Source organism: Chamaea fasciata, unplaced genomic scaffold (assembly GCF_029207755.1).
Source record: "Chamaea fasciata isolate MVZ Bird 193981 ecotype frontalis unplaced genomic scaffold, bChaFas1.0.hap1 SCAF_571, whole genome shotgun sequence".
Lineage (NCBI taxonomy): Eukaryota > Metazoa > Chordata > Aves > Passeriformes > Sylviidae > Chamaea > Chamaea fasciata.
Window position 1 is genome coordinate 18,560 of NW_027094656.1, and position 27,926 is coordinate 46,485.

At 65.9% G+C, this 27,926-nt stretch overlaps 6 protein-coding genes across 7 annotated transcripts; 3 read left to right on the forward strand and 3 right to left on the reverse strand.

The window, feature by feature from the left end:
• The first annotated feature begins 69 nt into the window (after nt 1-69).
• On the forward strand, nt 70-4,300 carry GCDH (glutaryl-CoA dehydrogenase). 2 transcript variants are annotated; one of them, XM_066208994.1, is made up of 11 exons: nt 70-182; nt 478-570; nt 690-830; nt 1,981-2,043; nt 2,384-2,554; nt 2,671-2,800; nt 2,891-3,110; nt 3,194-3,297; nt 3,384-3,509; nt 3,586-3,746; nt 3,822-4,300. In XM_066208994.1, the coding sequence occupies exons 2-11, from the start codon at nt 486-488 to the stop codon at nt 3,899-3,901; spliced, it is 1,281 nt and encodes a 426-aa protein (XP_066065091.1). In that variant the 5' UTR covers nt 70-182; nt 478-485; the 3' UTR covers nt 3,902-4,300. The 2 variants fall into 2 exon arrangements, with proteins under 2 accessions (XP_066065091.1, XP_066065092.1); XM_066208995.1 differs by having other exon boundaries at nt 120-154.
• Nucleotides 4,301-4,408: 108 nt separating this feature from the next.
• On the reverse strand, nt 4,409-6,032 carry SYCE2 (synaptonemal complex central element protein 2). Its single transcript, XM_066208989.1, has 3 exons — nt 5,856-6,032; nt 5,246-5,417; nt 4,409-4,753 (listed from the first exon to the last, which is right to left on the reverse strand). The coding sequence occupies exons 1-3, from the start codon at nt 5,960-5,962 to the stop codon at nt 4,559-4,561; spliced, it is 474 nt and encodes a 157-aa protein (XP_066065086.1). The 5' UTR covers nt 5,963-6,032; the 3' UTR covers nt 4,409-4,558.
• A 526-nt stretch (nt 6,033-6,558) lies between these two features.
• On the reverse strand, nt 6,559-11,069 carry FARSA (phenylalanyl-tRNA synthetase subunit alpha). Its single transcript, XM_066208988.1, has 13 exons — nt 10,901-11,069; nt 10,683-10,820; nt 10,505-10,603; nt 9,653-9,771; nt 8,852-8,944; nt 8,650-8,778; nt 8,422-8,537; nt 7,916-8,000; nt 7,719-7,818; nt 7,283-7,451; nt 7,131-7,208; nt 6,836-6,950; nt 6,559-6,738 (listed from the first exon to the last, which is right to left on the reverse strand). Exons 1-13 carry the CDS (start codon nt 11,048-11,050, stop codon nt 6,633-6,635), a joined length of 1,497 nt encoding a protein of 498 aa, XP_066065085.1. The 5' UTR covers nt 11,051-11,069; the 3' UTR covers nt 6,559-6,632.
• A 689-nt stretch (nt 11,070-11,758) lies between these two features.
• On the forward strand, nt 11,759-15,232 carry CALR (calreticulin). The gene is given in 13 exon segments (XM_066208996.1): nt 11,759-11,925; nt 12,742-12,847; nt 12,930-12,987; nt 12,990-13,128; nt 13,217-13,311; nt 13,396-13,554; nt 13,556-13,606; nt 14,129-14,209; nt 14,211-14,243; nt 14,340-14,390; nt 14,392-14,484; nt 14,568-14,660; nt 14,742-15,232. Coding segments are annotated over 13 exon segments (1,242 nt in total). The 5' UTR covers nt 11,759-11,828; the 3' UTR covers nt 14,928-15,232.
• A 322-nt stretch (nt 15,233-15,554) lies between these two features.
• On the forward strand, nt 15,555-25,018 carry RAD23A (RAD23 homolog A, nucleotide excision repair protein). Its single transcript, XM_066208984.1, is given in 10 exon segments — nt 15,555-15,734; nt 16,365-16,424; nt 16,426-16,527; nt 18,489-18,670; nt 19,111-19,166; nt 19,630-19,757; nt 21,002-21,080; nt 21,441-21,571; nt 22,901-23,056; nt 24,467-25,018. Coding segments are annotated over 10 exon segments (1,080 nt in total). The 5' UTR covers nt 15,555-15,662; the 3' UTR covers nt 24,581-25,018.
• GADD45GIP1 (GADD45G interacting protein 1) lies at nt 24,996-27,690 on the reverse strand. Its single transcript, XM_066208983.1, has 2 exons — nt 27,316-27,690; nt 24,996-26,092 (listed from the first exon to the last, which is right to left on the reverse strand). Exons 1-2 carry the CDS (start codon nt 27,648-27,650, stop codon nt 25,720-25,722), a joined length of 708 nt encoding a protein of 235 aa, XP_066065080.1. The 5' UTR covers nt 27,651-27,690; the 3' UTR covers nt 24,996-25,719.
• Nucleotides 27,691-27,926: the final 236 nt, after the last annotated feature.

Below are 27,926 nucleotides of genomic sequence, written 5' to 3' on the forward strand. Positions count from 1 at the left end.
TGGGGGGGGGTCACACATCCTTGAGGACCAACCCCAGGGTATTTGGGGGTGTCACCCCCCCCGCAGCCCGGACACTCGCGGGTTAAGGTCGGTGTTTCCCCGCCACGCCCCCGCCACGCCCCCCCCACCCCCCGTGACGTCACGGCTCTACCGGGTCCGTTCGCTGCCGCTGAACCCGAACGGTCCGGGGGGCACCGGGGGGGACCGGGGGGCACCCGGGGAGGGTCGGGGCCGGCCGGGGGGGCCTTGCGGGGTCGTCTCTGCTGCATTTGGGGGTGTCGGGGATCTCTCGGGGGACTCTGGAGGACTTGGGGGCGCAGGGGAGGTCTGTGGTGGTCTCTGGAGTGAATTGGGGACTCTGGGGGGGGGGAATTGGGGGTGTAAAGGGGGGGTCTTTACTGGGGGTTCCTGGGGAACATCTGGGTGAGGATCGGGGGGTCCCTGATCCCCCCGTGTGTGTGTGTGTCCCCCCCACAGCCCCCCCCATGGCGCTGCGTTTGGCCACCCCCCTGTTGCGCCTGGCCCGGAGCGGGGTCCGGTGGGGCGGCACCGGGCCCCCCCCGGCACAGGGTGAGTGCAGAGCGGGGGACAGGACCCCCCCTCGGGAAGGGGAGGGGGGACACGGCGTGTCCCCGGTGCTGACACCTCCCCCCCCGTTCCCCCGGGGCTGTCCCCCCCCCTCTCCCCAGCCGCCTCCCAGTTCGACTGGCAGGACCCGCTGGGGCTGGAGGGGCTGCTGAGCGCCGAGGAGCGGCTGCTGCGGGACACCACGCGCAAGTACTGCCAGGAGCGGCTGCTGCCCCGCGTGCTGCACGCCAACCGCCACGAGGGTACCCCAAACAGCCCCCCGAAACACCCCCCGAAACACCCCGATACTGCCCGACCCTCCCCGGTACTGCCTGAGCCCCCCGGTACAGCCTGAGCCTCCCCGGCACAGCCTGAGCACCCCCGGTACAGCCTGAGCCTCCCCGGCACAGCCTGAGCCTCCCCCCCGGTACAGCCTGAGCACCCCCGGTACAGCCTGAGCCCGTCCTCGGTACAGTCTAAGCCCCCCCCCGGTACAGCCTGAGCCCCCCCCGGTACAGCCTGAGCCCACCCGGCACAGCCTGAGCCTCCCCCCCGGTACAGCCTGAGCCCCCCCCGCTACAGCCTGAGCCCCCATGGTACAGCCTGAGCCCACCCGGCACAGCCTGAGCCTCCCCCCCGGTACAGCCTGAGCACCCCCGGTACAGCCTGAGCCCGTCCTCGGTACAGTCTAAGCCCGTCCTCGGTACAGCCTGAGCCCCCCCCGGTACAGCCTGAGCCCCCATGGTACAGCCTGAGCCCACCCGGCACAGCCTGAGCCCCTCCCCGGTACAGCCTGAGCCCCCCCCGGTACTGCCTGAGCCCACCCGGTACAGCCTGAGCCCCTCCCCGGTACAGCCTGAGCCCCCATGGTACAGCCTGAGCCCACCCGGTACAGTCTAAGCCCCCCCCGGTACAGCCTGAGCCCCCCCCGGTACTGCCTGAGCCCCCCCGGTACAGCCTGAGCCCCCCCCGGTACTGCCTGAGCCCACCCGGTACAGCCTGAGCCCCCCCCGGTACTGCCTGAGCCCACCCGGTACAGCCTGAGCCCCTCCCCGGTACAGCCTGAGTCCCCCAAAACCTCCCCCAAGCACAACCAGAAGCAGCTGCTGCCGATCCCCCACCAGGTGTCCCCAATGTCCCCAATGTCCCGTGTCCCCCCAAACCCGCCCGAGCCCCCCTCTTCCCCTGATCTCCCCCAGGATCATTCCTGTGTGGAAAAAAAAGGGAAGTTTGGGATCCCCAAAATCCCCCCGACACCCCTAAAACTTCCCGACTCCCTCAAATTCCCTTCAACACCCCCCAAATCCTCTCCCCCCTCCCTTCCTTCCTGCCCCCCAAATTCCCCCAGGGGGTCCCTCCGCTGCCCCCCACCTCAGCTCGACCCCTCGTGACCCCCACCTTGCCCCCCCCCAGTCTTTGACCGGGAGATCGTGACCGAACTGGGAGAACTGGGGCTGCTGGGCCCCACCATCCAAGGTGAGGGGGGGCCGTGGGGACCCCCGGGGGGGGAATCTGAGCACAGAACGGGGGGAGGGGGGCGTGGGGGGTCGGGGGGGGTCATGGGGGGGCTCAGGGGGAGGTGGGTGGGGGACAACTCTGGGGTGGGGCATTGGGGGTCAGGGGTGGGGTTGGGGGGCTCTGAGGGGCGACACTGGGGGCAGTTCCTGGGTGACACTGGGGGGTTCTGGGGGATGACACTGTCCCCAGGGTGGGGCTGTGTGTCTGGGGACAGTCCCTGTGTCACACTGAGGGGACCCTGGGGACACCCTGGGGGTCTCTGAGTGCCCGTGGCTGACCCGGGGCGGGGGTCCCGCAGGGTACGGCTGTGCGGGCACCACCTCGGTGGGCTACGGGCTGGTGACGCGGGAGCTGGAGCGGGTGGACAGCAGCTACCGCTCGGTGCTCAGCGTCCAATCCTCCCTGGTCATGTACCCCCTGTGGGCCTACGGGACCCCCGCCCAGCGAGAGCGCTTCCTGCCCCGCCTCGGTGAGACCCCCGCACGCTTTTGGGGGGTGGAGGGGGCAGAGGGGCGCTTTGGGGGGTGTGGGGGAGGAGTGGGGTGTGTGGGGCAGCTCGGGATGCCCCTGACGCCCCCTCCGCAGCTCGGGGGGAGATCGTGGGGTGCTTCGGGCTGACGGAGCCCAACCACGGGAGCGACCCGGGGCGGATGGAGACGAGGGCGCGGCACAACCCCAGCGCCAAGACCTACACCCTGCGCGGCTCCAAGACCTGGTGAGCCGCGAAATCGGGGGCGAGGGGGACGCGGGGGGGACCCCCCCAGAGCCAGAGCTCCCCCTCAACCCCCCTCCCCGAACTCCCCAGGATCACCAACTCGCCCATCGCCGACCTGTGCGTGGTGTGGGCGAGGTGCGAGGAGGACGGGAAGGTGCGGGGCTTCCTGGTGGAGCGCGGGAGCCCCGGGCTCAGCACCCCCAAAATCGAGGGCAAGTTCTCCCTGCGCGCCTCCACCACCGGCATGATCCTCATGGACGACGTGGAGGTGCCCGAGGAGAACCTGCTGCCCAAGGCCGAGGGGCTGGCGGTAAGGGGAGGGATCCCGGGGGTGCTGGGGAGGGTCCCAGCGGGGTTTGGGGGTCCCGGTGACACCCCCCTGTCCCCCACCAGGGCCCCTTTGGCTGCCTGACCCAGGCGCGTTACGGCATCGCCTGGGGCGCGCTGGGCGCCGCCGAGGCCTGTCTGGAGACGGTGAGGCAGTACGTGCTCGACAGGTAACAGGGGGGCTGGGGGTGATTTGGGGGGGTCCCACCACCCCGGAGCCCCCCCAGAATCACTGCCCCTCACCCCTGGCCCGCAGGAAGCAGTTTGGGGGCCCGCTGGCCCGGAACCAGCTGGTGCAGAAGAAGCTGGCGGACATGGTGACGGAGATCGCGCTGGGGCTGCACGCCTGCCTGCGCCTCGGCCGCCTCAAGGACGAGGGCAGGTGGGTGCCACCGTCCCCAGGGGTGGCCTGGGGGGTCCTGGAAGGGGTCAGGGGGTCACCGTGAGTGCCCCCGCAGGGCCGCCCCCGAGATGGTGTCGATGCTGAAGCGGAACTCGTGCGGGAAGGCGCTGGGCATCGCCAGGGACGCGCGGGACATGCTGGGGGGCAACGGGATCTGCGACGAGTTCCACGTCATCCGGCACATGATGAACCTTGAGGCCGTCAACACCTACGAGGGTAGGGCGGGGAGGGGGTCCCCGAGGGGCTCAGGGGGGTCCTGGGGGTCCTACTGAGGCGTGGTGGTCCCCGCAGGCACCCACGACATCCACGCGCTGATCCTGGGCCGCGCCATCACCGGTGTCCAGGCCTTCGCCCCGGCCAAGGGGACGTAGAGGGGACACGGTGGCACCGGTGGCACCGGTGGGGACAGGGTCTGCTCCTCGTGGGAAGGGATGTGAGGAGATGGTGCTGCTGTCCAGACCCAGTGTCACCAGTCAGAAGGGAGCCAGTGTCACCGATGGCACTTGTGTCACCACTGGGACTCGGTGTCACCCCAACCAAACCTTGTGTCACTGGCGGGACCCGGTGTCACCAAGGACATCTTGTGCGTCATGGAAGGGACCCGGTGCCACCGACCAAACCTCCTGTCACCGGCAGGACTCGGTGTCACCCACAGGATTCGGTGTCACTCAGGGAACCCCAGTGGTGCTGGGCCCCGTGTCCGGTGCCAGCCCGGTGCCTTCGCCATCCCCGTGGCCAATAAACGGTGGGACAGCCCCCTCCATGCCAGCCCTGCTTGTCAGCGTTAATTAACTGTTAATTAATCTGCCAGGACCCAGCACTGCCCTCAGCGGGGTGGAGGGGGGGTCCTAGTCCACATCCAGCTTTTGGGTCTGCCTCAGCCCTTTATTTGTTCCAACCACCAACAGCAACAGCGACAGAAAATCCCCCTTTGGGGCCAAAGTCCTGTTTTGGGGCCAAAATCCCCCTTTGGCTCGGCACAACCCTGTGTGTTTAGGGGGGGTCCCTCTCAGGTTTTGGGGGTACCCTCATGCCTCGGGCTGCAGGCAGAGGTCGCGATAAGCCTCCTCCACGGCGCCGCAGATGTGGCGCATCTCCGCCTGCACCTCCTCCACGCTCTCCATCACCTCGGCCAGCGCCCGCAGCCGCTGCTGGATCAGCTCGTTGTGGAAGCCGTAGGCGCGGAAGAGCCGCTCCTCCAGCTGCTCCGCCAGCTCCGAGACCTGCCCGAGCGGGGCCGCGGCTCGTCCCGGCTCTGGCACGGCCGCCGTCCCCGGGGCCGGGGGGGCAGCTGCGCCCGCCCGCGCTGGCAGCGCTCCCGGCCTGGCCCGGCCGCCGCCAGCTGAGCCCCCGGTAGCCGCGGCGCCGGTGGCCGCCGAAGGCCGGGTCAGCGCGGGCCGCAGCTGCCGGGCCGGGCCGCCATCTGCGCGGGGGGCTCGGGGACACCGGCGGGAGAGAAGTCCGGCGCGAGGGCGGCGTGGGGACAAAGAGGGGGGGACATCGCGGGGGGACATCGGGGGCCGCTGGAAGCGGGGCCGGAGGCAGCTGCGGCCGCCCCCGCGGGGGTTCGGGGGGCTCCCCCCGGCCGGGCTGCGCAGCTGCCTCCCCTGGCCGGGCTGTGCGTGCCTTCTCCCCGCCAAACCGGGCGGAATAACGCGATTCCCCGTGGCCCCCCGAGGGGAAGGGAGGGGACCTGCAGCCCCGTCCGGGCTTACCTTCTGCAGGACGGTCTCCCTGAAGCCGCTGAGCACCTTGTGGTCTTCCATGCGGCCGTCGTTGATGCGGCTGAAGACGTCCTGAGCCCGCTGCTGCAGCCCCTCCACGGTGGCCTCCAGCGAGGCGAAGTACACGGAGGAGCAGGGAGCCAGCGGCGCCTCCGGACACGGCCTCGGGGGGGGAACACGGGAGCCCCGGTCACCGGGGAGAGGCGGGGGACACTCCAGGGACCCCACGGGGACAGGGACATCCCATGGACCCCACGGGGACAGGGACATCCCATCGGGGGAATGGATCACACAAGGATTGGGATCCCCTGTGAGGGGTTCGGACCCCACAGGGACAGGGTGAGGGACATCCCCGTCCCACCACGGGAACGGATCACACAGGGACCCCCCATGAGGGGTGTGCACCCTGTCAGGGTCACACATCCACCGGGACAGGGACAGGCTCTGCCTTGTTACAGCCCTGCCAGTCCCGTTAATTGAGAATTACCCTCTAATTAACGCGGTGACAGGTGTGTCCCCGTCCCAGCTCCGCCCGGGCATCCCCTCCGGCTCTTTTTTCTCTACTTTCCCTCAAAATCGCGGCGCGGGATGAAGGTGGTACCTGTCCGGCTCCTTGCCGGGGGGTTCTTCCCCTCCCGTTCCCCCCGGGAAGGGACCGTCACCCGCCGCCGCCTCCGGCTCGGTCCCCTCCGGCTCCTCCCGCGACATCCCGGCACCGGGGGGCTGCAGGGGAACGACCCCCGAGTTGGGGCCGCTGGAACGGGGCTGGTACAGCCCCTGCCCCAGGCTGGGGGCGCAAGGCCCGGCCCAGGCGACGGTCCCGGGGGTGGGTTGGGGGCACTAAGCCCGGGCCGGGCCGGGGTCGTGCGGGGTCCCGAGGTCGGGTCGGGGTCGTGTGGAGCCATACCCGGGGACGCCACGGCCGCCCCTCGCTACAGCGCCCTCACGGCCGTCTGATGGGCGGGCACTCCCGCCGCCCAATCAGCGCCCGCCCTTCACAGCTCGGCGCTGCTGATTGCAGCTTTCAGGGAGCCCAGGGGATGATTGGCACCTACGCGGGCCAATCGCCGGCCAGGAAAAAGCAGCGGCGGGAAAGGGAAGAGCCTGAGGGTCCCGGGGGGGTTTTGGGGGTCCCGGAGGGTCCCGGGGGGGTTTTGGGGGTCCCGGAGGGTCCCGGGGGGGTTTTGGGGGTCCCGGAGGGTCTCGGCTTCCCCAGCGCCGTGCGAGGCCACGAGGTAACGATAAACTCTCCCCGAGCACCGCCCGATCCGCCTTCCCTTCCCCAGCACACACACACACAGAGGCACCGCAGACACGGCGCTTTTATTAGGGGTGGGGGACCCCTCCCCAAAAAGAGGGGACCCCCGGGATTCGGGGGTCACACGTCCAGGCGGCACATGGGGCTGTCGTAGACCATCTGCAGGTTGACGCGGTGCCCCATGAGCTCGCGGATGTTCTTGATGCCGTATTTGATCATGGTGGGTCTGGGGGAGATGGGATTGAGAGTGGGAGGGGGTCAGTGGGTAGGGGGAGATGGGATTTGGGGTGTCCCCTTCCCCCCCCAGGTGACCCCCCACTCACCGCTCCAGCGAGAGCCCCCAGGCGATGACGGTGACGTTCTCGGGGAGCCCCATGGGCAGCAGCAGCTCGGGGCGGAAGACCCCCGAGTTCCCCACCTCCACCCACTTCTTCAGCCCTGGGGGGGTCAATGAGGATGAGGATGATAGACCCCCCACCCCACCCCATATTGGAACCCCAGAGTGCTCCCCCCATCAAAGTCAGGCTGAGCCTCGCTCTAAGGGGGGTCCCCAAACCCCCAGGTATAAGAGGAGCCCCCCAAACCCCCTCCCGAGAGACCCCCAGGCCTCCCCCTCACCCTCGTGGTAGCTGAACACCTCCATGCTGGGCTCCGTGTAGGGGTTGTAGGCGGGTTTGAAACGCAGCTGGGAGATCCCTGGGGGGCACACGGGGGGAGGTCAGGGGGGGCTCCGAAGGTTTTGGGGTCCCCCCAGGTGCCCCGCAGTGTACCCAGCTTGGTGAAGAACTGCCTGAGGGTGCCCATGAGGTGGCCCAGGGTGAGCCCCCGGTCGGCCACCACGCCCTCCACCTGGTGGAACTCGGCCAGGTGCGTGGCGTCCAGGCTCTCGTTGCGGAACACGCGGTCGATGGAGAAATATTTCACGGGGCTGAACTTCTCCTGGAGGGGAGAGAAGGAAACACGCGGATTGGGGGGAAACTCCCAGAGTGCCCCAGAACTGCTCTGACCCTCCCAAAATTGCTCCGGACTCCCTGAGCTTCCCCCAGCTGAATCTTCCAAACTGCTCTGAGCGCCCCAAACCCACTAACCCCCCCCCAAAAAAAACCCCCTTCTGTTCCTCCTCATGGCTGTACCCCCCCCAGACCCTGCCAAGACCCCCAAAACCCCCCCAAAGCCCCCCCCAAAGCCCCCCTAAAGCCCCCAGACCTGCCGTGCCAGCTGGAACAGGGCACGGGCGCTGGCTGACGTGGTGTGGGTCCTCAGCAGGTTCTTCCGTGCCTCCTCCACCTTCCACTCGTACCTGTACCTGGGCGGGGGAGGGCACAAAAGGGGGTTCAGGGGGGTGGGGGACACGCAGGGGACCCCCCTGAATCCCCCCCACCCCCCAAGGGTCGGGGTCTCACCCCTGTGAGCCGTAGCCTCCCTGCGAGTGCACCTTCTTCACCTTGGAGGAGTAGCCTGGGGGCAACTGGGGGGCTTCAGCGGGGTCTGGGGGGGGGGGGAAAAAGGTGAGGGGGGGGTCTGGAGGGCTTTGAGGGGGGCTCAGAGGGGTTTAGGGGGCAGCGGGGCTTGTGGAGGGTCGGAGGGATTTTGGGGGGGTCAAGGGGCTGTGGGGTGGGCAGGAAAGGGTCAGGGGGCTCTGGGGGGTTCACAAGGGCCCTGAGGGGGGTGAGGGGGCTCTGGGGGGGCTCAGAGGGGTCCTAAGGGGGCTCTGGGGGGTTCACAGGGGGGTCAGGGGGCTCTGGGGTGGGCAGTAAAGGGTCAGGGGGCTCTGGGGGCGTTGACAGGGGGTCAGGGGGCTCTGGGGTGGGCAGTAAAGGGTCAGGGGGCTCTGGGGGCGTTCACAGGGGGTCAGGGGGCTCTGGGGGGGGTCTGCAGGCCCCCCGTGGCCCCCCCCCCATGCACCCACCCAGCAGGAAGAAGGTGTCGTGCTGGTCGCGCGCCGGGTGCTGCTGCGGCTGGAAGAGCGCGTCGAAGTTCCAGAAGGAGCTCTCCACAAAGTTATCCGTGGGCATCTCCGTGAACCTTGGGGAAGGGGGGGGGGGGGGCCAAAACAGCTGCCTCAGCACCCGGGGGGGAAGGAGGGGGGTGTGCAAACCCCCGTGCTCCCCCCTCTCCGAGCCCCCCCGAAGCTCACCCCATCTCCAGGAAGATCTGGCGCAGCTCGGAGCGCACCTTGAGCAGCGGGTGCAGGTGGCCGCAGGCCGGGGCCAGCCCCAGCGAGGAGAAGTTGTAGGGTTTGAAGGGCAGCCGGCGCCAGGAGCCTCTGAAAGAGGGGTCAGGGGTCAGGCTGAGACCACCCAGGGGCTCTGGGGGGGGGGTCCGGGGGGGTCACCTACGTGGCGATCATCTCCGGGGTCAGTTCCGTCTCCGGCCGCGCCACGGCCGTGCTGAAGGCGCTGCCCTGGCGGATCCAGTAGGACTTGAGGGTCCTGGGGGAGGGGGACAGCGAGGGGTGTTGGGGACCACCTGAATCCCCTGCTTATCTCCTCGTTAATTGCTTTAATTAGCGCTAATTCCGTTTTATTTAACGTTTCGCCAACGCGGGATCTACGCGCGATCTTTGATTTCCATCGTTAAGTCATCCAAAAGTTGATTTCGCTAAATTTAACCTTCACAAACTTTCAGTATGTAAAATCGAAAGGGTTTGAAAACCTTCAACAGAGAAAACCAAAAGGGTTTGAAAACCTTCAATGAATAAAACCAAAAGGCTTTGAAAACCTTCAAGAAATAAAACCAAAAGGGTTTGAAAACCTCCAACGGAGAAAACCAAAAGGGTTTGAAAACCTTCAATGAATAAAACCAAAAGGGTTTGAAAACCTTCAATAAATAAAATCAAAAGGGTTTGAAAACCTTCAATGAATAAAACCAAAACGGTTTGAAAACCTTCAATAAATAAAATCAAAAGGAGGAGCCGGAGCCTTAAATTTATGGGATTTCAAAGAAAGAAGAATCAGAAAATTACTGAGAAGAATGAAAAGCTGGGGTTGGATATTCCCAGCCTGACAAAAAGGTAATAAAGGTATGGACGGAACTAAAATGAAAACTGATAAATTAGTGACCAATAGAGAACAAAAGGCTAATTAATGAATGGAATTTAGAACCGACAAATGTTAATTTCTGTGTTTTACCCCACTCACACTTCCAGGAGCAGTTTCCTTCTCTTCAGCTCGGTGCGGTCCCGCTCGGGCACGGCCTGGGCCCCGCCCGCCCTCACCTGGCCCAGGTGCTCCTGCACCGTGTCCTGCACCGAGGGCACCTGGGGGGGCACGGGGGGCACCCCCGGGCTGGGAACAGCGACCCCCCGCATCCCCCCGGACCCCAGGGGATCCCCCATTCCTTCTCCTGGGGGGGCATCAGACCCCTCCCCAAAAAGCCCCGATCCCCCCGGACCCCCGTTTATCCCCCCCAAGGACCAGAGACCTCCATCCATCCATCCCCAGGGACAATCCTGATTCCTGGGGACCCCCATCCATCCATCCCCAGAGACAATCCTGATTCCTGGGGACCCCCATCCATCCATCCATCCCCAGGGACAATCCTGATTCCTGGGGACCCCCATCCATCCATCCATCCCCAGGGACAATCCTGATTCCTGGGGATCCCCATCCATCCATCCATCCATCCATCCATCCCCAGGGACAATCCTGATTCCTGGGGACCCCCATCCATCCATCCATCCCCAGGGACAATCCTGATTCCTGGGGACCCCCATCCATCCATCCATCCCCAGGGACAATCCTGATTCCTGGGGACCCCCATCCATCCATCCCCAGCACGTCCCTGCTTTAGGGACCCCCATCCATCCTCCCCCAAGGACAATCCGAATTCCTGGAGACCCCCAGACCACTCCTCAGGACATTCCCTGCTCCCAATAACCTACATCCATCCCAATTTGGGACACCCCCAGTTCTCGGGGACCCCCGTGCTCCCTGCCCGGGACACTCCCGCTTCCCGGGGTCCCCCGCCCGTTCCCCCCCCGGGCCACTCACGGTTCGCAGCACTCGGGGCCCGCCGGGCGCTCCTTTATCCAGGCGCACCCACTTGTTGGCCATGGCTTTGCTGAAGCCCAAGGAGCCTCCGGGCAGTTTCTGCGGGGACACAGCGGCCCGTGAGGGACTCACGTCCCGCCGGTTCCCCGCCCCGCGCTCCGGTGCCGCCGGTACCCACCATGGCCTCGGCCTGGGGCAGCCCGTCGTCGGGGAGGCTCCGGAACAGCCGCACCTCGGGGCTGCCCTCCCGCAGCACGTCCTGGCCCTCGGGGCTCAGCTCCCATCGCGTGGCCGTGCGCGGCTCCGCCTCGATCACCTGCGGCGGCACCGGGATCAGCGCGGCCGCCGCCGGCGGAGCAGCCCGGGGACTTTCCCCCGCGGCCCCGGTGCCCGCACCTCGCCCAGCGCTTGGAGGCTTTTGACGGCGCCCACGAGCGTCTGGTGGTCGACGCCGAGCTCGGCGGCGGCCTCGAGGCTGCAGAGCCCCGCGGCGGCGCCGGCCCGCTCCAGCCGCTCCAGGAGCCGCTCCGCCACGCTCGGCGCCATGGCCGGAAGTGATCCCCGGGCCTGCCGGAAGAGCCGCCGCCGCGCCGCTTCGCCATCTTGGGTGTGGCGCCGAGTCCCCACGCTGAGCGCGGTGGGCGCCATGTTGGGTGAGGCGGGGTCGCGCAGGTGGCTGCGGGGGGGCTTCGTGACGTCAAGAGGTTGCACCATGACGTCATGAGGGGCGAAGCGGCTCCAGCCCGGACCCCAGCGGGCTGATACGGCCCAGAGCTTCCTTAGCGCAGCCTCCGGCCTGGCTTCACCTGCCTTGCGTTCACACCTGCTGTGACATCACTCAACCAATGACATCATCAACGCGTCACGGCGCTATATGAAGCCGAAGACGAGCGGGGAATTCCCCCACCCCTCGTGTCCGTTGGTCCCTGCCCGTATTCCCGATTTCCCCTTGAATTTCCTCCCGCCCGCCCTCCGGGGCCTGTCCCTTTAAGAGCGCGCGCCCCACGTGACCCCGGGCGCGCGAGGCGGGGGGCGGGGGGGCGTCTCCCTCCGAACGCGTGGTCGCTCCTGATTGGCCGCTGCGCTCAGCCAATGGGAAGCGGCCATCTGGGACGCCAACGTTCGGGGGCGCCGTCGCCGCCGGCCGGCGGGCGGGCGGCCAATGGGAGAGGGCCGCGCGCGGGCTCGGGCCAATGGCAGCGCGGCGGAGGCGGGACGAAGGGCGGCGGGAGTATAAAAGGCGGCGGCACCTCCTCCCCCCTCCGCAGTGCCGGGCGGCGCCGGGCCGGGACGGACGGAGCGAGTGCGGCCTGAACCCCCCGCCATGAGCCCCCTCAGCCTCCTCGCCCCCGTCCTGCTGGGAGCCGTCCTGGCGGCCGCCGGCCCCACCCAGTTCTTCCGCGAGGAGTTCGGGGATGGAGGTGAGGGAGGGGCCGGGGCGGGGGTCCCTGAGGGCGGGGCCTGAGGGGGGGCTCCTGAGGTGAAGGGGTTGAGGGGGGGGCGGTGCCTGAGGAGGCCCGGGGGAGTCTGAGGGGAGGCTGGAGGAGGGTGGGAGGACCCTCCTGTGATCTGTGAGGGGAGAGAATGGAGGGAGCACCCCGTCTTTTCTGAGGGGAGAACGGGGGGTTCCTCCTGTGCTCTGTGAGGGGAGAGAATGGGAGAACCCTCCTATGACTTCTGAGAGGGAAAAAGGGGGGCCCCTTGTGTTCTCTGAGGGGAGAAAATGGAGCGATCCCCTCGTGTTCTGTGAGGGGAGAGCGGTGAGATCCTCCTGTGTTCTTTATAAATGGAGAGATCTCTCTCCGTTCTGTGAGAGGAGAATGGGGAGATCCTCCTGTGATCTCTGAGGGGAGAAGAGGAAGGGGTTCCTTCAGTGCTCTGTGAAGGGAGAGAACGGGGAGATCCCCCGTGCTCCCTGAGGTGACGGGGGATTGCAGGAGCCACTCCTCAGGTGTGGGCAGGGAGTGGGTGTCGGGACAGGGAGGATGAGGCTGCTCAGGTGTTTCTCTGAGCCAGGAGGGGTGGGGGACACTGGAGGGACAGGCTCAGGTAGAGCTGGGCAGGTAGAACAGGTGGACAAGAGGAAAGAGAAGCAGGAAATTGATCGTGAGGAGCACAGCTCCCACATGGAGAGAGTTCCTCCAAACCCTGAGCTCTCAGCGGGGGGACAGGAGGAGTTTGGGGGCGCAGCGAGCCAGGCCTGGGGGAACCAAAGTCGTACCACTCCCCCCGCACAGACTCGTGGACTCAGCGGTGGGTGGAATCCAAACACAAACCCGACTACGGGCGCTTCGTCCTCACCGCCGGCAAGTTCTACGGCGACGCCGACAAGGACAAAGGTGAGTCCGGGGCAGCTCGGGGCACACACCCCGACGGCGGTGAGGGGCTTTTCCCCCACCATTCCCAACGTCCTGCAGGCATCCAGGACCAGCCAGGACGCCCGCTTCTACGCCCTGTCCTCACGCTTCGAGCCCTTCAGCAACCGCGGACAAGGACGCTGGTGGTGCAGTTCACCGTGAAGCACGAGCAGAACATCGACTGCGGCGGCGGCTACGTCAAGCTCTTCCCGGCCAGCCTCAACCAGGAGGACATGCACGGCGACTCAGAGTACAACATCATGTTTGGTGGGTGTTCCTCCTCTTCCTCAGCCTCCTCGGGGTGGTCTCAATCTCTTTTCTGACCCCTTTTGTTCTCCCCGTTTCCCTCCCCCAGGCCCTGATATCTGTGGTCCCGGCACCAAGAAGGTGCACGTGATCTTCAACTACAAAGGGAAGAACGTGTTGATCAATAAGGACATTCGCTGCAAGGTGGGTTTGGGGAGGGTTTTGGGGCTCCTGCTGCCCCTCCTGGGGGGAATTTCCAGCCCTGCTGAGCTCCCCCTTTGCCCCCAGGACGACGAATTCACCCACCTGTACACGCTGGTGCTGCGGCCCGACAACACGTACGAGGTGAAGATCGACAACGCCCGCGTGGAGTCGGGGAGCCTGGAGGAGGATTGGGATTTCCTGCCCCCGAAAAAGATCAAAGACCCCGAGGCCAAGAAACCTGAGGGACTGGGATGAGAGAGCCAAGATCGATGACCCCGAGGACACCAAGCCTGAGGTGGGGAGGGGGGATCTGAGGGGCTGGGGGAGCCCTGGGAGGAACTTGGGGGGTCTCCAGGAGTTTGTAAAAAGAATTAGAGGGAGACTGGGGGGGACTCTGAGAGGGACTGGGTGAGAATTGGGGAATTCAGGGCGCTCAGGGAGGTCTGTGACACCGTCCTGGGGACTCAGAGGAGTCTGTGACATTCTCCTGGGGCTGAGAGAGGTCTGTGACACTGTCCTGGGGACTTTGAGGAGGACTGGGTGAGAATTGGAGAATCCTGGGGGACTCCTCAGAGTCTGTGACACTATCCTGGAGGCTCTGAGAGCTCTGTGACACCGTCCTGGGGTGCTCTGAGAGGTCCTGTCACACCGTCTTGAGGACTCAGAGGAGTCTGTGTCACCATCCTGGGGGCTCTGAGAGGGCCTGGGTGAGAACTGGAGAACCCAGGGGACCTCAGAGAGGTCTGTTCACACCATCCTGGTGGGGCCACAGCACCCCCCTGACCTTTCCTGACCCCCCCCTCCTCCCAATTCCCAGGACTGGGACAAACCCGAGCACATCCCCGACCCCGACGCCAAGAAACCCGAGGATTGGGACGAGGAGATGGACGGGGAGTGGGGAGCCGCCCGTGATCCAGAACCCCGAGTACAAGGTGAGGCCCTGGGGGCGGCTGCAGGGGGGTGGGGGGCTGAGGAAAGGGCTGTCCCCCCCCTCCCCGCTCTCTGAACCCCCTTTTTTGTCCCCCCAGGGCGAGTGGAGGCCGCAGCAGATCGACAACCCCGACTACAAGGGCAAGTGGGGTTCACCCCGAGATCGACAACCCCGAGTACAGCCCCGACCCGCTGCTCTACTCCTACGACAGCTTCGGGGTCATCGGCCTCGACCTCTGGCAGGTCAGGGGGGGGCCCCTGCAGGGTCTGGGGGGGTCTGAAAGGGCTGCAGGACGCCCCCCGAATAACTGCCCCCGTCCCCACAGGTGAAGTCGGGCACCATCTTTGACAATTTCCTGATCACGGACGACGAGAAGCTGGCGGAGGAGATTGGGAACGAGACCTGGGGGGCCACCAAGGTAAGGGAGAGGGGGTGAGCCCCCCTGAGCCCCCCCGAGCCTCCCCAGGGACCCCCAGTGACCCCCAGTGACGCCCTGCAGGACGCCGAGAGGAAGATGAAGGAGCAGCAGGACGAGGAGCAGCGCAAGAAGCAGGAGGAGGAGGAGAAGCAGCAGAAAGAAGAGGAAGGGGACGACGAGGGCGATGGGGACGAGGAGGACGAGGATGAGGAGGAGCCCGAGGCCGAGCCCGAGGAGGCGGAGGCGGCCCCGCGGGACGAGCTGTGAGCGCCCCGGGGCGGGGACCGTTCTGTCTCTGTGAGACCTGTGGACTCTTTTCTATGGGCGCCGCCGCCCGCGGGCCCCCGGGGGAAGCCCGCGACCGCGCCGGGGACCGAACCCGCACGGCCGGGACCGACCGGGCACCGGGGCGCCCCCGCCAAGGGCGAGGACTCAGGAGCAGCGCCGGGGGGTGTGGGGAGGGGGCGATTTTGGGGGCGGGCGGGCGGGGGGGAGCACCGGCGGTGTCGCACGGGACTGTACGGAGGGGTGTCGCCATCCGGTTTCTATTAAATTAACGATCGTCCCGGCAACGCCGCCGTTTCCTCTCTTCTCTTTTATTCCTCCGCCCGCGCCATGTTGCGGCCGGCGCCATTTTGTGCGCGCCGCGTCACGTGACCACACAGGGCGCGCCCCGCGCTCAACGCTCCGCCCCGCCTAGTCACGTGACCAGGGCGGCCCGCGCGCGGGGGGTTTTCCCTCGTCACGTGACTCTCAAACCGAATCGCCCCCTTTTACCGGTGTCACGTGATCACGGAGAGCGAGCGCGCGCCGTTCCGTTGTCACGTGATCGCGAGCGGGGGGGGGGTGGGCGGCGCGCGCGCGCGCGCGCTTTGCCGCCGTGACGCACTTCCGGCGCCGCGGCGGAAGCGGCGGGGCCGCCTAAGATGGCGGCGGCGTGAGTTGCATGTTGTGTGGGGCCGCCGGGAGGAGCCGCCGCCGCCGCCCCGCGCCCGTCCCGCCATGGCCGTCACCGTCACGCTCAAGACGCTGCAGCAGCAAACCTTCAAGATCCGCATGGAGCCGCACGAGACGGTGAGGCCGCGGTTTGGGGCGGCGAGGGGGGGGGGGGGGGCGGGCGGGCGGGGCCGGGCCCGGTGCTCTCCTCCCCCAAATCCCCTCAGCCCCTTCCTGTCCCCGGGGGCGGCGGCTCCGTGTCCCCCCCTCCCGGTTTTTCGGGGGCTTTTCTCTCTTTTTGGGGGGTCTCCGTGTCCCCCCGGTCCCTTATTTTGGGAGAAACTCCGTTTTGTTTCTGAGGGGGAAAACTCCCGAGGGGGGGGGGGAAATCCCCTTTTTTTTTATCCCCCCCCCTTCCCTTTTTTAAAGACATTTCAGGCGCTTGTGCCGTTTTTTGAGGACATTATTGAGGCAGCGTTTTCAGGAATATTCGGGATATTTTCCCCTCATTTTCCATTTTAATACTCGTTGTTTTGAGGGGGAGTTTTTGGGGTGCCGGGACTGGTTTTTTTGGAGGTGCCCTGAGCCCTCTCCCACATTTAGGGACCATTTCAGCCACTCGGGGAACATCATTTAGGCAAAATTTCCAGGAATATTCGGGATTTTTACCTCCTCCTGCGCACTTTAATCTCCGTATTTTTTAAACGGGGAGTTTTGGGGGTGCCGGGACCGGCTGTTTTGGGGTGCCCTGAGCCCTCCCGGCCGCAGGTGCGGGCGCTGAAGGAGAAGATCGAGGCCGAGAAGGGCAGCGAGGCGTTCCCCGTGGCCGGGCCAGAAGCTCATCTACGCCGGCAAGATCCTGAGCGACGACGTCCCCATCCGCGAGTACAGGATCGACGAGAAGAACTTCGTGGTGGTCATGGTCACCAAGGTGACGCCCCCCCGGGGGGGCCCTGAGGGGGGCTTGGGGGGGTCTCAGGTATCTCTGGGGGGGTCTCAATGCCATGGTGGGGGTCTCAGGTGTCTCTGGGGAGGGTCTCAATCCCCTTTGGGGGGTCCTCCAGTGCCTCGGGGGGGGGGTCTCAGGTGTCTCTGGGAGGTCTCAATGCCATTGGGGTGGGTCTCAGGTATGTCTAGGAGGGTCTCAAATATTTCTGGGGGGGTCTCAATGCCCTTGGTGGGGTCTCAGGTGTCTCTGGGAGGTCTCAATGTCATTGGGGTGGGTCTCAGGTATGTTTAGGGGGGGTCTCAAATATCTCTGGGGGGTCTCAATGCCATGGTGGGGGTCTCAGGTGTCTCTGGGGAGGGTCTCAATCCCCTTAGGGGGGTCTCCAGTGCCTCGGGGGGGGTCTCAATGTCATTGGGGTGGGTCTCAGGTATTTCTGGGGAGGTCTCAAATATCTCTGGGGGGTCCCAATGCCGTGGGGAAGGTCTCAAATATCTCTGGGGGGGTCTCAATGCCATTGGGGGGGTCTGAGGTGTCTCTGGGGAGGGTCTCAATCCCCTTTGGGGGGGTCTCCGGTGCCTCGGAGGGGTCTCAGGTGTCCTCTGGGAGGTTTCAATGCCATTGGGGTGGGTCTCAGGTATGTCTAGGAGGGTCTCAAATATTTCCGGGGGGGTCCCAATGCCATTGGGGGGGGTCTCAAGTATTTCTGGGGGGTCTCAATGCTATTGGGGGGGTCTCCAGTGTTTCTGGGGGGGTCTCAAATATCTCTGGGGGGTCCCAATGCCATTGGGGGGGGTCTCAAATACCTCTGGGGGGGTCTCAGTGCCCTTTGGGGAGGTCTCAAATATCTCTGGGGGGTCTCAGTGCCATTGGGGGGGGTCTCAGGTGTCCTCTGGGGAGGGTCTAAATCCCCTTTGGGGGGGTCTCCGGTGCCTCGGAGGGGTCTCAGGGGTCTCTGGGAGGTCTCAATGCCATTGGGGTGGGTCCTCAGGTATGTCTAGGGGGGGTCTCAAATACTTCTGGGGGGGTCCCAATGCCATTGGGGGGGGGTCTCAAGTATTTCTGGGGGGTCTCAATGCTATTGGGGGGGTCTCCAGTGTTTCTGGGGGGGTCTCAAATATCTCTGGGGAGTCCCCAATTGCCGTGGGGAAAGGTCTCAAATATCTCTGGGGGGGTCTCAATGCCATGGTGGGGGTCTGAGGTGTCTCTGGGGAGGGTCTCAATCCCCTTTGGGGGGGTCTCCAGTGCCTCGGGGGGGGGGTCTCAGGTGTCTCTGGGAGGTCTCAATGCCATTGGGGTGGGTCTCAGGTATGTCTAGGGGGGTCTCAAATATCTCTGGGGGGGGTCCCAATGCCATTGGGGGGGGTCTCAAATACCTCTGGGGGGGGTCTCAGTGCCCTTTGGGGAGGTCTCAAATATCTCTGGGGGGTCTCAGTGCCATTGGGGGGGTCCTCAGGTGTCTCTGGGGGAGGGTCTCAATCCCCTTTGGGGGGGTCTCCGGTGCCTCGGAGGGGTCTCAGGGGTCTCTGGGAGGTCTCAATGCCATTGGGGTGGGTCTCAGGTATGTCTAGGGGGGTCTCAAATACCTCTGGGGGGGTCCCAATGCCATTGGGGGGGGTCTCAAATACCTCTGGGGGGGGTCCCAATGCCATTGGGGGGGTCTCAAGTATCTCTGGGGGGTCCCAATGCCATTGGGGGGGTCTCAAGTATCTCTAGGGGGTCTCAATGCCATGGGGGGGGTCTCAAGTATCTCTGGGGGGTCCCAATGCCCATTGGGGGGGTCTCCAGTGTCTCTGGGGGGGTCTCAAATATCTCTGGGGGGGGTCCCAATGCCCTTGGTGGGGTCTCAGGTGTCTCTGGGGGGGTCTCAGGGCCCCCCCCAAAATGCTGTTGGGGGGGTCCCAGCCCCCTCCAACCCCCCCCTTTTCCCCTCCCCCCCCCCTCAGGCCAAGTCCACGCTGGGCTCGGGCCCCCCCCGAGGCCGGAGCCCCCTCGGAGCCCCCCCCCGCCGCCCCCCCCCGGGGCCCCCCCCGGCCGCCGACGCCGCCCCTCCCCCCCCAGCCGCCCCCAGTGAGGAGCCCCCGGCCCAGGAGCCCCCGGGGCTGACCCTGCCCGAGCCCCCCGCGGGGTAAGAGGCGCCGAGGGGGGGTTTGGGGGGGTCAGGGAGGGGTTTGGGGGGGTCAGGGAGGGGTTTAGGGGGCAGAATTATCGTGTTTTGGGAGCTGGGGGGATCTGGAGATGGTTTGGGGGGGCTCTGGGGAGGGTTTGGGGGCTCTGGGGAGGGTTTGACGGGAGATTTTGTCACATTTTGGGGGCTGAGGGGCTCTAGGGAGGGTTTGAGGGGGAAGTTTTGTCACATTTCGGGGGCTGAGGGGTCGGCGGAGGGTTTTAGGGGGTCTGGAAAAGGTTTGGGGGATTCTGGAGGAGGTTTTTTGGGGGGGGGGGGCAGAAAAGGGCGTGGGGAGGAGGTTTCGTCAGGTTTTGGGGGTTGGGGGAGGTCCCAGGGGGGTTTTGGGGTCTCCCAGGGGGGGTTTGACCCCCTCCCAGATCGTTTCTCTCCTTTTCCAGCTCCGTTCCCCCCCCGGGCAGCTCCGGGCGCTCGGCCGACGCCGCCTCCACCCTCGGTGGGTCCTGGGGGGGTTTTGGGGGCCCTGGAAAGGCTTTGGAGGGTCTTGGGAGGGATTTTTGGGGGCCCTAGGATGGATTTTGGGGGTCCTGGGAGGGGTTTTGGGGGGCCCTGGAGGGATTTTGGGGACCCTGGGATGGATTTTGGGGGTCCTGGGAGGGATTTTTGGGGTCCTGGGAGGGGATTTTGGGTCCCCAGGGGTGGATTTGGGGGTCCTGGGAGGGATTTTTTGGCTCCCCAGGGGTGGATTTGGGGGTCCTCAGGAGCTGTAACAGGGTCGGCTGAGGCTCGAGAACCTAATTTTGGGGCAAAAATATAGAATTTTGGTATTTTCCAGCTCCTGAACTCTATAAAAACCAGGATTTGGGGGCTGGGGGCCACCCCAATGGGGCGGGGCTGTCAGTGGGGGGTGGGTTGGGGGTCCCTGGGGGTCCCAGGGCTGAGCAGGGGGGTCCCTGCAGTGACGGGCTCCGAGTACGAGACGATGCTGGCGGAGATCGTGTCCATGGGCTACGAGCGGGAGCGCGTGGTGGCCGCGCTGAGGGGCCAGCTACAACAACCCCCACCGCGCCGTGGAGTACCTGCTCACGGTCTGGGGGGCTTAAAACGGGGGTCTGGGGGGCTTAAAATGGGGTCTGGGGGGCTTAAAATGGGGTCTGGGGGGTCAAAATGGGGTCTGGGGGGTTCAAAGTGGGGTCCTGGGGGGGGTCAAAATGGGGTCGGGGGGCACCAAACGGGGTCTGGGGGGCTCAAAATGGGATCTGAAGGCTCCAAATGGGGTCTGGGGGGCTCAAAACGGGGTCTGGGGGGCTCAAATGAGATCTGAAGGCTCCAAATGGGGTCTGGGGGCGTCAAAATGGGGTCTGGGGGGCTCCAAACGGGGTCTGAGGGGCTCCGAACGGGGTCTGAGGGGCTCAAAATGGGGTTTGGGGGGGCCAAAATGGGGTCTGGGGGGCTCCAAATGGGGTCTGGGGGCTCCCAAACGGGATCTGGGGGGCTCCAAACGGGGTCTGGGGGGCTCCAAATGGGGTCTGGGGGGCTCCAATTGGGGTCTGGGGGGGCTCCAATTGGGGTCTGGGGGGGCTCTCAGGGGTCTGGGGGGGCTCCCAGGGGTCCTGGGGGCTCTCAGGGGTCTGGGGGGGCTCCCAGGGGTCCGGGGGGCTCCCAGGGGGTCCGGGGGACTCTCAGGGGTCCAGGGGGGCTCTCAGGGGTCCTGGGGGGGCTCTCAGGGGTCTGGGGGGCTCTCAGGGGTCCGGGGGGGCTCTCAGGGGTCTCTGGGGGGGCTCTCAGGGGTCTGGGGGGGCTCTCAGGGGTCTCTGGGGGGGCTCTCAGGGGTCCTGGGGGGGCTCTCAGGGGTCTGGGGGGCTCTCAGGGGTCCGGGGGGCTCCCAGGGGTCCGGGGGGGCTCTCAGGGGTCTGGGGGGGCTCTCAGGGGTCCGGGGGGGCTCTCAGGGGTCTGGGGGGGCTCTCAGGGGTCCGGGGGGCTCTCAGGGGTCTCTGGGGGGGCTCTCAGGGGTTCGGGGGGGCTCTCAGGGGTCTGGGGGGCACCCAGGGGTCCTGGGGGGGCTCTCAGGGGTCTGGGGGGCTCTCAGGGGTCTGGGGGGGCTCCCAGGGGTCCTGGGGGGCTCTCAGGGGTCCTCTGGGGGGCTCTCAGGGGTTCTGGGGGGCTCTCAGGGGTCTGGGGGGGCTCTCAGGGCTCCGGGGGGCTCTCAGGGCTCTGGGGGGGCTCTCAGGGCTCTGGGGGGCTCTCAGGGGTCCTCTGGGGGGCCTCTCAGGGGTCTGGGGGGCTCTCAGGGGTCTCTGGGGTGCCCCTGACCCCCTTTGCCCCCCCCAGGGGCATCCCCGGCAGCCCGGAGCCCGAGCGCCCCCCGGGTGCAGGAGTCCCGCCCCCCGGAGCAGCCCCCCGCCCGAAGGTGGGTGGGCGTGGCTGGGTGGCCACGCCCTTATATGCTCCACCCCTCGTGGGTGTGGCCACACAGATTCTGATTTCTTAAATTTGGGGGGCCGTGGTTTGTAAGTGGGCATGTCTGTGAGGCTCCATGCTATTCGGTGGAGGGGAAAATGGGTGTGGCTTTGGTCCACGCCTCCTTTGTGGGTGTGGTCACACAAACACCTGTAATTTTTCCTAATTAAGTTTTGGGGGTGTGGTTTGTTAGGGGGCGGGTCCCATGAGCCCTCATCCAGGTGTGGGTTTTGGGGAGGGGAAAACGGGTGTGACCTGACCACGCCCCATTGTGGGCGTGGCCTCACCCGTGGGCCCCGCCCCCGGACAGGTGAGAACCCGCTGGAGTTCCTGCGGGAGCAGCCGCAGTTCCAGAACATGCGGCAGGTGATCCAGCAGAACCCGGCGCTGCTGCCGGCGCTGCTGCAGCAGCTGGGCCAGGAGAACCCGCAGCTGCTGCAGGTACCCCAAAAACCACCCCGGGACCCCCAAAACGCCCCCCGGGACCCCAAAAAACACCCCGGGACCCCAAAAACCATCCTGGGACCCCAAAAACCACCCCGGGAACCCCGAAAACCACCCTGGGACCCCAAAACGCCCCCCGGGACCCCAAAAACCACCCTGGGACCCCCAAAACGCCCCCGGTATCCCAAAAACTACCCTGGGACCCTCAAAAACTACCCCGGGACCCCAAAAACCACCCCGGGACCCCCCAAAAACCACCCCGGGGACCCCCAAAACCCCCTCCCGGGACCCCAAAAACACCCCGGGACACCAAAAAACATCCTGGGATCGTCAAAATCCACCCTGGGACCCCCAGAGACCCCTTGGGACCCCCAAAACTTCCCTGAGGCCACCCAGGGACCCCCAAAAACCCTCTGGGACCCCCCGGGACCCCCAAAAACCCCCCTGAGGCCACCCAGGGACCCCCAAAAACCCTCTGGGACCCCCTGGGACCCCCAAAACCCCCCTGAGGCCACCCAGGGACCCCCCTAAACCTCCCCAGGACCCCACTGAGCTGAACCCAGCCCCAGCCCCATTCCCCACCCCAAACTTCCCCCAGGACCCCCCTAAATCCCCCCGGGACCCCCCTAAACCCCCCTCTAACCCCCCCAAACCCCCCCAGGACCCCCCCGAGCTGACCCCAGCCCCATTCCCCACCCCAAACTTCCCCATAGATCCTCTTAACTCCCCCAGGACCCCCCCGAGCTGACCCCAGCCCCGTGTCCCCACCCCAGACACCCCTCTAAACCCCCCAGGACCCCCCAAACTCCCCCCAGGACCCCCCGAGCTGACCCCAGCCCCATTCCCCACCCCTTAACTCCCCCATAGATCCCCTTAACCCCCCCCAAACTCCCCCCAGGACCCCCCTAAACCCCCCTGGGACCCCCCTAAACCCTCCTCTAAACCCCCCCGGACCCCCCCCGAGCTGACCCCAGTCCCATTCCCCACCCCAAACTCCCCCATAGACCCCCTTAACCCCCCCTGGACCCCCCTAAACCCCCCTCTAACCCCCCCAAACCCCCCCAGGACCCCCCCGAGCTGACCCCAGCCCCATTCCCCACCCCTAAACTCCCCCATAGACCCCCTTAACCCCCCCCAGGACCCCCCCGAGCTGACCCCAGCCCCATTCCCCACCCCTAAACTCCCCCATAGACCCCCTTAACCCCCCCCAGGACCCCCCCGAGCTGACCCCAGCCCCATTCCCCACCCCTAAACTCCCCCATAGACCCCCTTAACCCCCCCCAGGACCCCCCCGAGCTGACCCCAGCCCCATTTCCCCCCCCACAGCAGATCAGCCAGCACCAGGAGCAGTTCATCCAGATGCTGAACGAGCCGCTGGGCGAGCTGGGCGAGCTGGAGGGCGAGGTGGGCGCCATGGGGGACGAGTCCCCCCAGATGAATTACATCCAGGTGACCCCGCAGGAGAAAGAAGCCATAGAGAGGGTGAGCGGGGACGGCGTGGGGGGCTTCGGAAACGGGCTCCGGACACCCCCACCCCAAAAAAAAAATTACGTTCTTAGTTTATTAATTAAAGGTTAGAGTCGGTGGGCACCGGCGGGGCACGGGGGGAGTGAGGATCCAGAGGGGAAAGTGGGGGGAAAGGGTGAATAATTAGGATCTAGAATTAATAGGGACTATAGGTGCCATTAGTGGGGCTCAGAGTGAAGTGGAATGAGAAATATTAATAATAATTAGGATATAGAATTAATCGGGACTATAGATACCATTCGTGGGGCTCAGAATGAAGTGGAATAGGAAATATTAATAATAATTAGGATATAGAATTAATCGGGACTATAGATACCATTCGTGGGGCTCAGAATGAAGTGGAATAGGAAATATTAATAATAATTAGGATATAGAATTAATCGGGACTATAGATACCATTCGTGGGGCTCAGAATGAAGTGGAATGGGAAATATTAATAATAATTAGGATATAGAATTAATCGGGACTATAGATACCATTAGTGGGGCTCAGAGTGAAGTGGAATGGGAAATATTAGTAATTAGGATATAGAATTAATAGGGACTGTAGAAACCATTGGTAGGGCTCGGACTGAAGGAGAAATGGGAAATATTTATTAGTAATAATTAGGATATAAAATTAATAGGGACTGTAGGTGCCATTAATGGGGCTCAGAGTGAAGGGAAAGTGGGAAATATTAGTAATAATTAGGATATAGAATTAATAGGGGCTATAGGTGCCATTAGTAAGGCTCAGAGTGAACTGGAATGGGAAATATTAATAATAATTAGGATATAGAATTAATCGGGACTGTAGGTGCCATTAGTGGGGCTCAGAGTGAAGGGGAAATGGGAAATATTAATAATAATTAGGTCCCAGGGTTAATGGGGATAGGAGGTGTCAAAAGTGGGGCCCAAAATGAAGAAAAAATGGGAAATATTAATAATAATTAGGGCCCAGGGTTAATGGGGTTCAGCGTTCCCAGGGCTCTCAGGTCCCGTTTTTGGGGTTTGGGGTCAGCGGGGTCGGGGCTCTCAGGTCCCATTTTTGGGGTTCAGGGTCAGCGGGGTCGGGGCTCTCAGGTCCCATTTTTGGGGTCAGCGGGGTCGGGGCTCTCAGGTCCTGTTTTTGGGGTTCAGGGTCAGCGGGGTCGGGGCTCTCAGGTCCCGTTTTTGGGGTCAGCGGGGTCGGGGCTCTCAGGTCCCATTTTTGGGGTTTGGGGTCAGCAGGGTCAGGGCTCTCAGGTCCCGTTTTTGGGGTGCAGGATTCCCCTGTTTAACCCCTTCCCTCCCTCAGTTGAAGGGGTTTGGGGTCAGCGGGGTCGGGGCTCTCAGGTCCCGTTTTTGGGGCGCAGGGTCCCCCTGTTTAACCCCTTCCCTCCCGCAGCTGAAGGCGCTGGGCTTCCCCGAGAGCCTGGTGATCCAGGCCTACTTCGCCTGCGAGAAGAACGAGAACCTGGCGGCCAATTTCCTGCTCAGCCAGAACTTCGACGACGACTGAGGGACCCCCACCCCCGGGCCCCCCACGCCCTCGGGAGGCCGTGTGGGGGGAGGGGGTGGGATCCAATCCCGCCCCTCCCCCTCCTCTCCCGGGAATGGTTTTTTTTTTTTTTTGGAAGGGGGAGGGAGGAGATGGGGACCCCCCTCCCAGCCTTGCCCCTCATCCCGGGAGCAGGGGGGGCCCTTCCCTGCTCTGGGCTGCGGGGGAGGGATGGAGATCTCAGCAGCCCCCCCCCCGCTTTCTCCTGGCCTCCCCCTGACCCACCCCCCCGAAAAAATAAAATAAAAGCCCCCAAAAAAACCACAAAAATCCGACCCCCCCCTCCCCCCTCCCTGTCAGGCCCCGGGGAAGGGGAGGGTGGGGGGCTGGGGGTGGGGGCGGCACCGCAGAACAACCGGAGCGGGCGGCAAAGAGATTAAATGCAGAGTTTTAAACCCATTTCCGGCCCGTGTCCTCCTGGTCTCCGCGGGAGAGGCAGCCCCGCCACCCCCGGGGGGTCTCCGGAATTTGGGGAGGGGGCTCCGAGCGCTGTTGGGGGGCTCAGGAGGTGTCCCCGGTGGTTTTTTGGGGGGTTCTCTGGATTTTGGGGGACTCAAGAGGTTTCCCCGGTGGTTTTTGGGGGCTCCGAGCGCTGTTGGGGGGCTCAGGAGGTTTCCCCGGTGGTTTTTTGGGGGGTCTCCAGATTTTGGGGGTTCCGGATGCTGTTGGGGGGCTCAGGAGGTGTCCCCGGTGGTTTTTTGGGGGGTTCTCTGGATTTTGGGGGACTCAAGAGGTTTCCCCGGTGGTTTTTGGGGGCTCCGAGCGCTGTTGGGGGGCTCAGGAGGTTTCCCCGGTGGTGTTTTGGGGGGTTCTCCGGATTTTGGGGGCTCAGGAGGTGTCCCCGGTGGTTTTTTGGGGGTTCTCCGGATTTTGGGGGGCTCAGGAGGTTTCCCCGGTGGTTTATTGGGGGCTCTCCGGATTTTGGGGGACTCAGAAGTTTCCCCGGTGGTTTTTTGGGGGGTCTCCAGATTTTGGGGGCTCCGGATGCTGTTGGGGGGCTCAGGAGGTTTCCCCGGTGGTTTTTTGGGGGGCTCTCCGGATTTTGGGGGCTCAGGAGGTTTCCCCCGTGGTTTATTGGGGGCTCTCCGGATTTTGGGCACTCAGGTGTCGCCGGTGGTTTTCTGGGGGCTCTCGGGGCCGCTCTCGGGGCCGCTCCCGGGGAGGGGCCGCGCCGCCGCCGCCGCCTCCGCCTCGGCCAGAGCGCTCCGCGCCGCCTCCTCCCGCTCCTGCCGCCGCCGCCGCTTCTCCTCCCGCCGCCGCTGCCGCTCCAGCTCGTCCAGCAGCTCCTGGGCTCGGGCCGAGGCTCGGGCGGGGGTCCCGGCCTTCGGGAGCGCCCCCAGCCCCGCCTCGGCCAGGAGCCGCTGCCGCCGCGCCGCGTCCGCCCGAGCCCGGTCCCGAGCGGCGGCGCGGTCCCGGCGCCAGGCGGCCACACGGGCCGGCATCGCCGCCAGGCTGCGGGCCGCCAGCTCCGCCCTGGGGACAGCGGGGACATTGGGGACAGTCCGGGGACACTGGGGACACTGGGGGCACTGGGGACACTGGGGACACACGGGCCAGCATCGCCGCCAGGCTGCGGGCCGCCAGCTCCGCCCTGGGGACAGCGGGGACATTGGGGACAGTCCGGGGACATTGGGGACACTGGGGACACTGGGGGCACTGGGGACATTGGGGACACACGGGCCGGCATCGCCGCCAGGCTGCGGGCCGCCAGCTCCGCCCTAGGGACAGCGGGGACATTGGGGACAGTCCGGGGACATTGGGGACACTGGGGACAGCCCGGGGCGACAGCGGAGCACAGCAGGACACCGCTATGGGGACACCGGAGCGGGGACAGCCCGGGGGGACACACGGGGACACTGGAGACAGCCCCGTGTGACACCGGAGCCGGGACAGGCTGAACCCTCCCCTAGATCCCTTCCCGGGATTCTCCCGCTGCTCCCAGCCCCATTCCCGGTGCCCCATTCCCGGAGCCCCCAGCCCCATTCCCGGTGCCCCATTCCCGGTGCCCCCGGCCCCATTCCCGGTGCCCCTCTCCCGGTGCCCCATTCCCGGTGCCCCCGGCCCCATTCCCGGTACCACCAGCCCCATTCCCGGTGCCCCATTCCCGGTGCCCCCGGCCCCATTCCCGGTACCACCAGCCCCATTCCCGGTGCCCCCGGCCCCATTCCCGGTACCACCAGCCCCATTCCCGGTGCCCCCGGCCCCATTCCCGGTACCACCAGCCCCATTCCCGGTGCCCCCGGCCCCATTCCCGGTGCCCCATTCCCGGAGCCCCCAGCCCCATTCCCGGTGCCCCATTCCCGGAGCCCCCAGCCCCATTCCCGGTGCCCCATTCCCGGTGCCCCTGGCCCCATTCCCGGTACCACCAGCCCCATTCCCGGTGCCCCTGGCCCCATTCCCGGTGCCCCATTCCCGGAGCCCCCAGCCCCATTCCCGGTGCCCCATTCCCGGTGCCCCCGGCCCCATTCCCGGTGCCCCATTCCCGGTGCCCCATTCCCGGTGCCCCATTCCCGGTGCCCCCGGCCCCATTCCCGGTACCACCAGCCCCATTCCCGGTGCCCCATTCCCGGAGCCCCCGGCCCCACTCCCGGTGCCCCATTCCCGGTGGCCGCAGCCCCCCTCCCGGTGCTCTCAGCCCCATTCCCGGTACTCCAGCCCCATTCCCGGTGCCCCATTCCCGGTGCCCCCGGCCCCACCTCTCCTTTCTCCGCCGCTCCTCCTCCCGCTCCCGCCGATCCAGCGCAGCCTCCACCTCCCGGAGCGGCGGGTCCCACTCCCGTTCCTCCGCCTCCGCCTCCCGCAGCTGCTCCGGGCCGGGCCAGAGCCGCCACACCGGCACTCCCGACGCCTCCCCGAGCCGCCCGAACCGCCGCGCGGCCGCCCGAAGATCGTCGGGGTCTGCCGGGGCCGGGCCCGGGCGGCGACGAAGCGGATCCGCCCGGTAGGGCCGCACCGGGGCCGGGGCCGGTACCGGGAGCCGAGACCGGGCCGGGCCCAGCGCCAACAGCGCCCGCCGCAAGGGCGCCGCCATCTTTGGTGCGCGCCGGAAGTGACGTCTAAAGCGGGCGAGAATGGAGGGACGGTTGATGGAGGCGTGGCCGGAGCAGTGGGCGGGGTCATACGTGTGCTTATTAGGTTGGGGGCGTGGCCAGAGCGGGGGCACCCCGGCCCGGGGGTCCCGGGGGGTTCCGGGGGGTCCCGGGGGGTCCCGGGGGTCTTTCCGGGCCCGGCACATCCCGGGGGACCCCAGGGGGGATTCGGGGGGATCCTCAGAGCAGCGTCCCGGGGGAACCGGGGAGCAGCGGGG

Bases quoted from the DNA above. Each gene is read 5' to 3' on its own strand.
- GCDH (XM_066208994.1), top strand. From the start codon at position 486: ATGGCGCTGCGTTTGGCCACCCCCCTGTTGCGCCTGGCCCGGAGCGGG. The intron at 831-1,980 runs GTACCCCAAACA...GCCCCCCCCCAG, and splicing joins GCACGCCAACCGCCACGAGG to TCTTTGACCGGGAGATCGTG. The intron at 3,747-3,821 runs GTAGGGCGGGGA...TGGTCCCCGCAG, and splicing joins GGCCGTCAACACCTACGAGG to GCACCCACGACATCCACGCG.
- SYCE2 (XM_066208989.1), bottom strand. From the start codon at position 5,962: ATGTCGCGGGAGGAGCCGGAGGGGACCGAGCCGGAGGCGGCGGCGGGT. The intron at 5,418-5,855 runs GTACCACCTTCA...TCCCCCCCCGAG, and splicing joins CCCGGCAAGGAGCCGGACAG to GCCGTGTCCGGAGGCGCCGC. The intron at 4,754-5,245 runs GTAAGCCCGGAC...CCGCTCGGGCAG, and splicing joins GGGAGACCGTCCTGCAGAAG to GTCTCGGAGCTGGCGGAGCA.
- FARSA (XM_066208988.1), bottom strand. From the start codon at position 11,050: ATGGCGCCGAGCGTGGCGGAGCGGCTCCTGGAGCGGCTGGAGCGGGCC. The intron at 6,951-7,130 runs GTGAGGGGGAGG...TGACCCCCCCAG, and splicing joins GGTGTTCAGCTACCACGAGG to GGCTGAAGAAGTGGGTGGAG. The intron at 6,739-6,835 runs GTGAGTGGGGGG...CATCTCCCCCAG, and splicing joins TGGGGGCTCTCGCTGGAGCG to ACCCACCATGATCAAATACG.
- GADD45GIP1 (XM_066208983.1), bottom strand. From the start codon at position 27,650: ATGGCGGCGCCCTTGCGGCGGGCGCTGTTGGCGCTGGGCCCGGCCCGG. The intron at 26,093-27,315 runs GTGGGGCCGGGG...CGCTGTCCCCAG, and splicing joins GAGCGGCGGAGAAAGGAGAG to GGCGGAGCTGGCGGCCCGCA.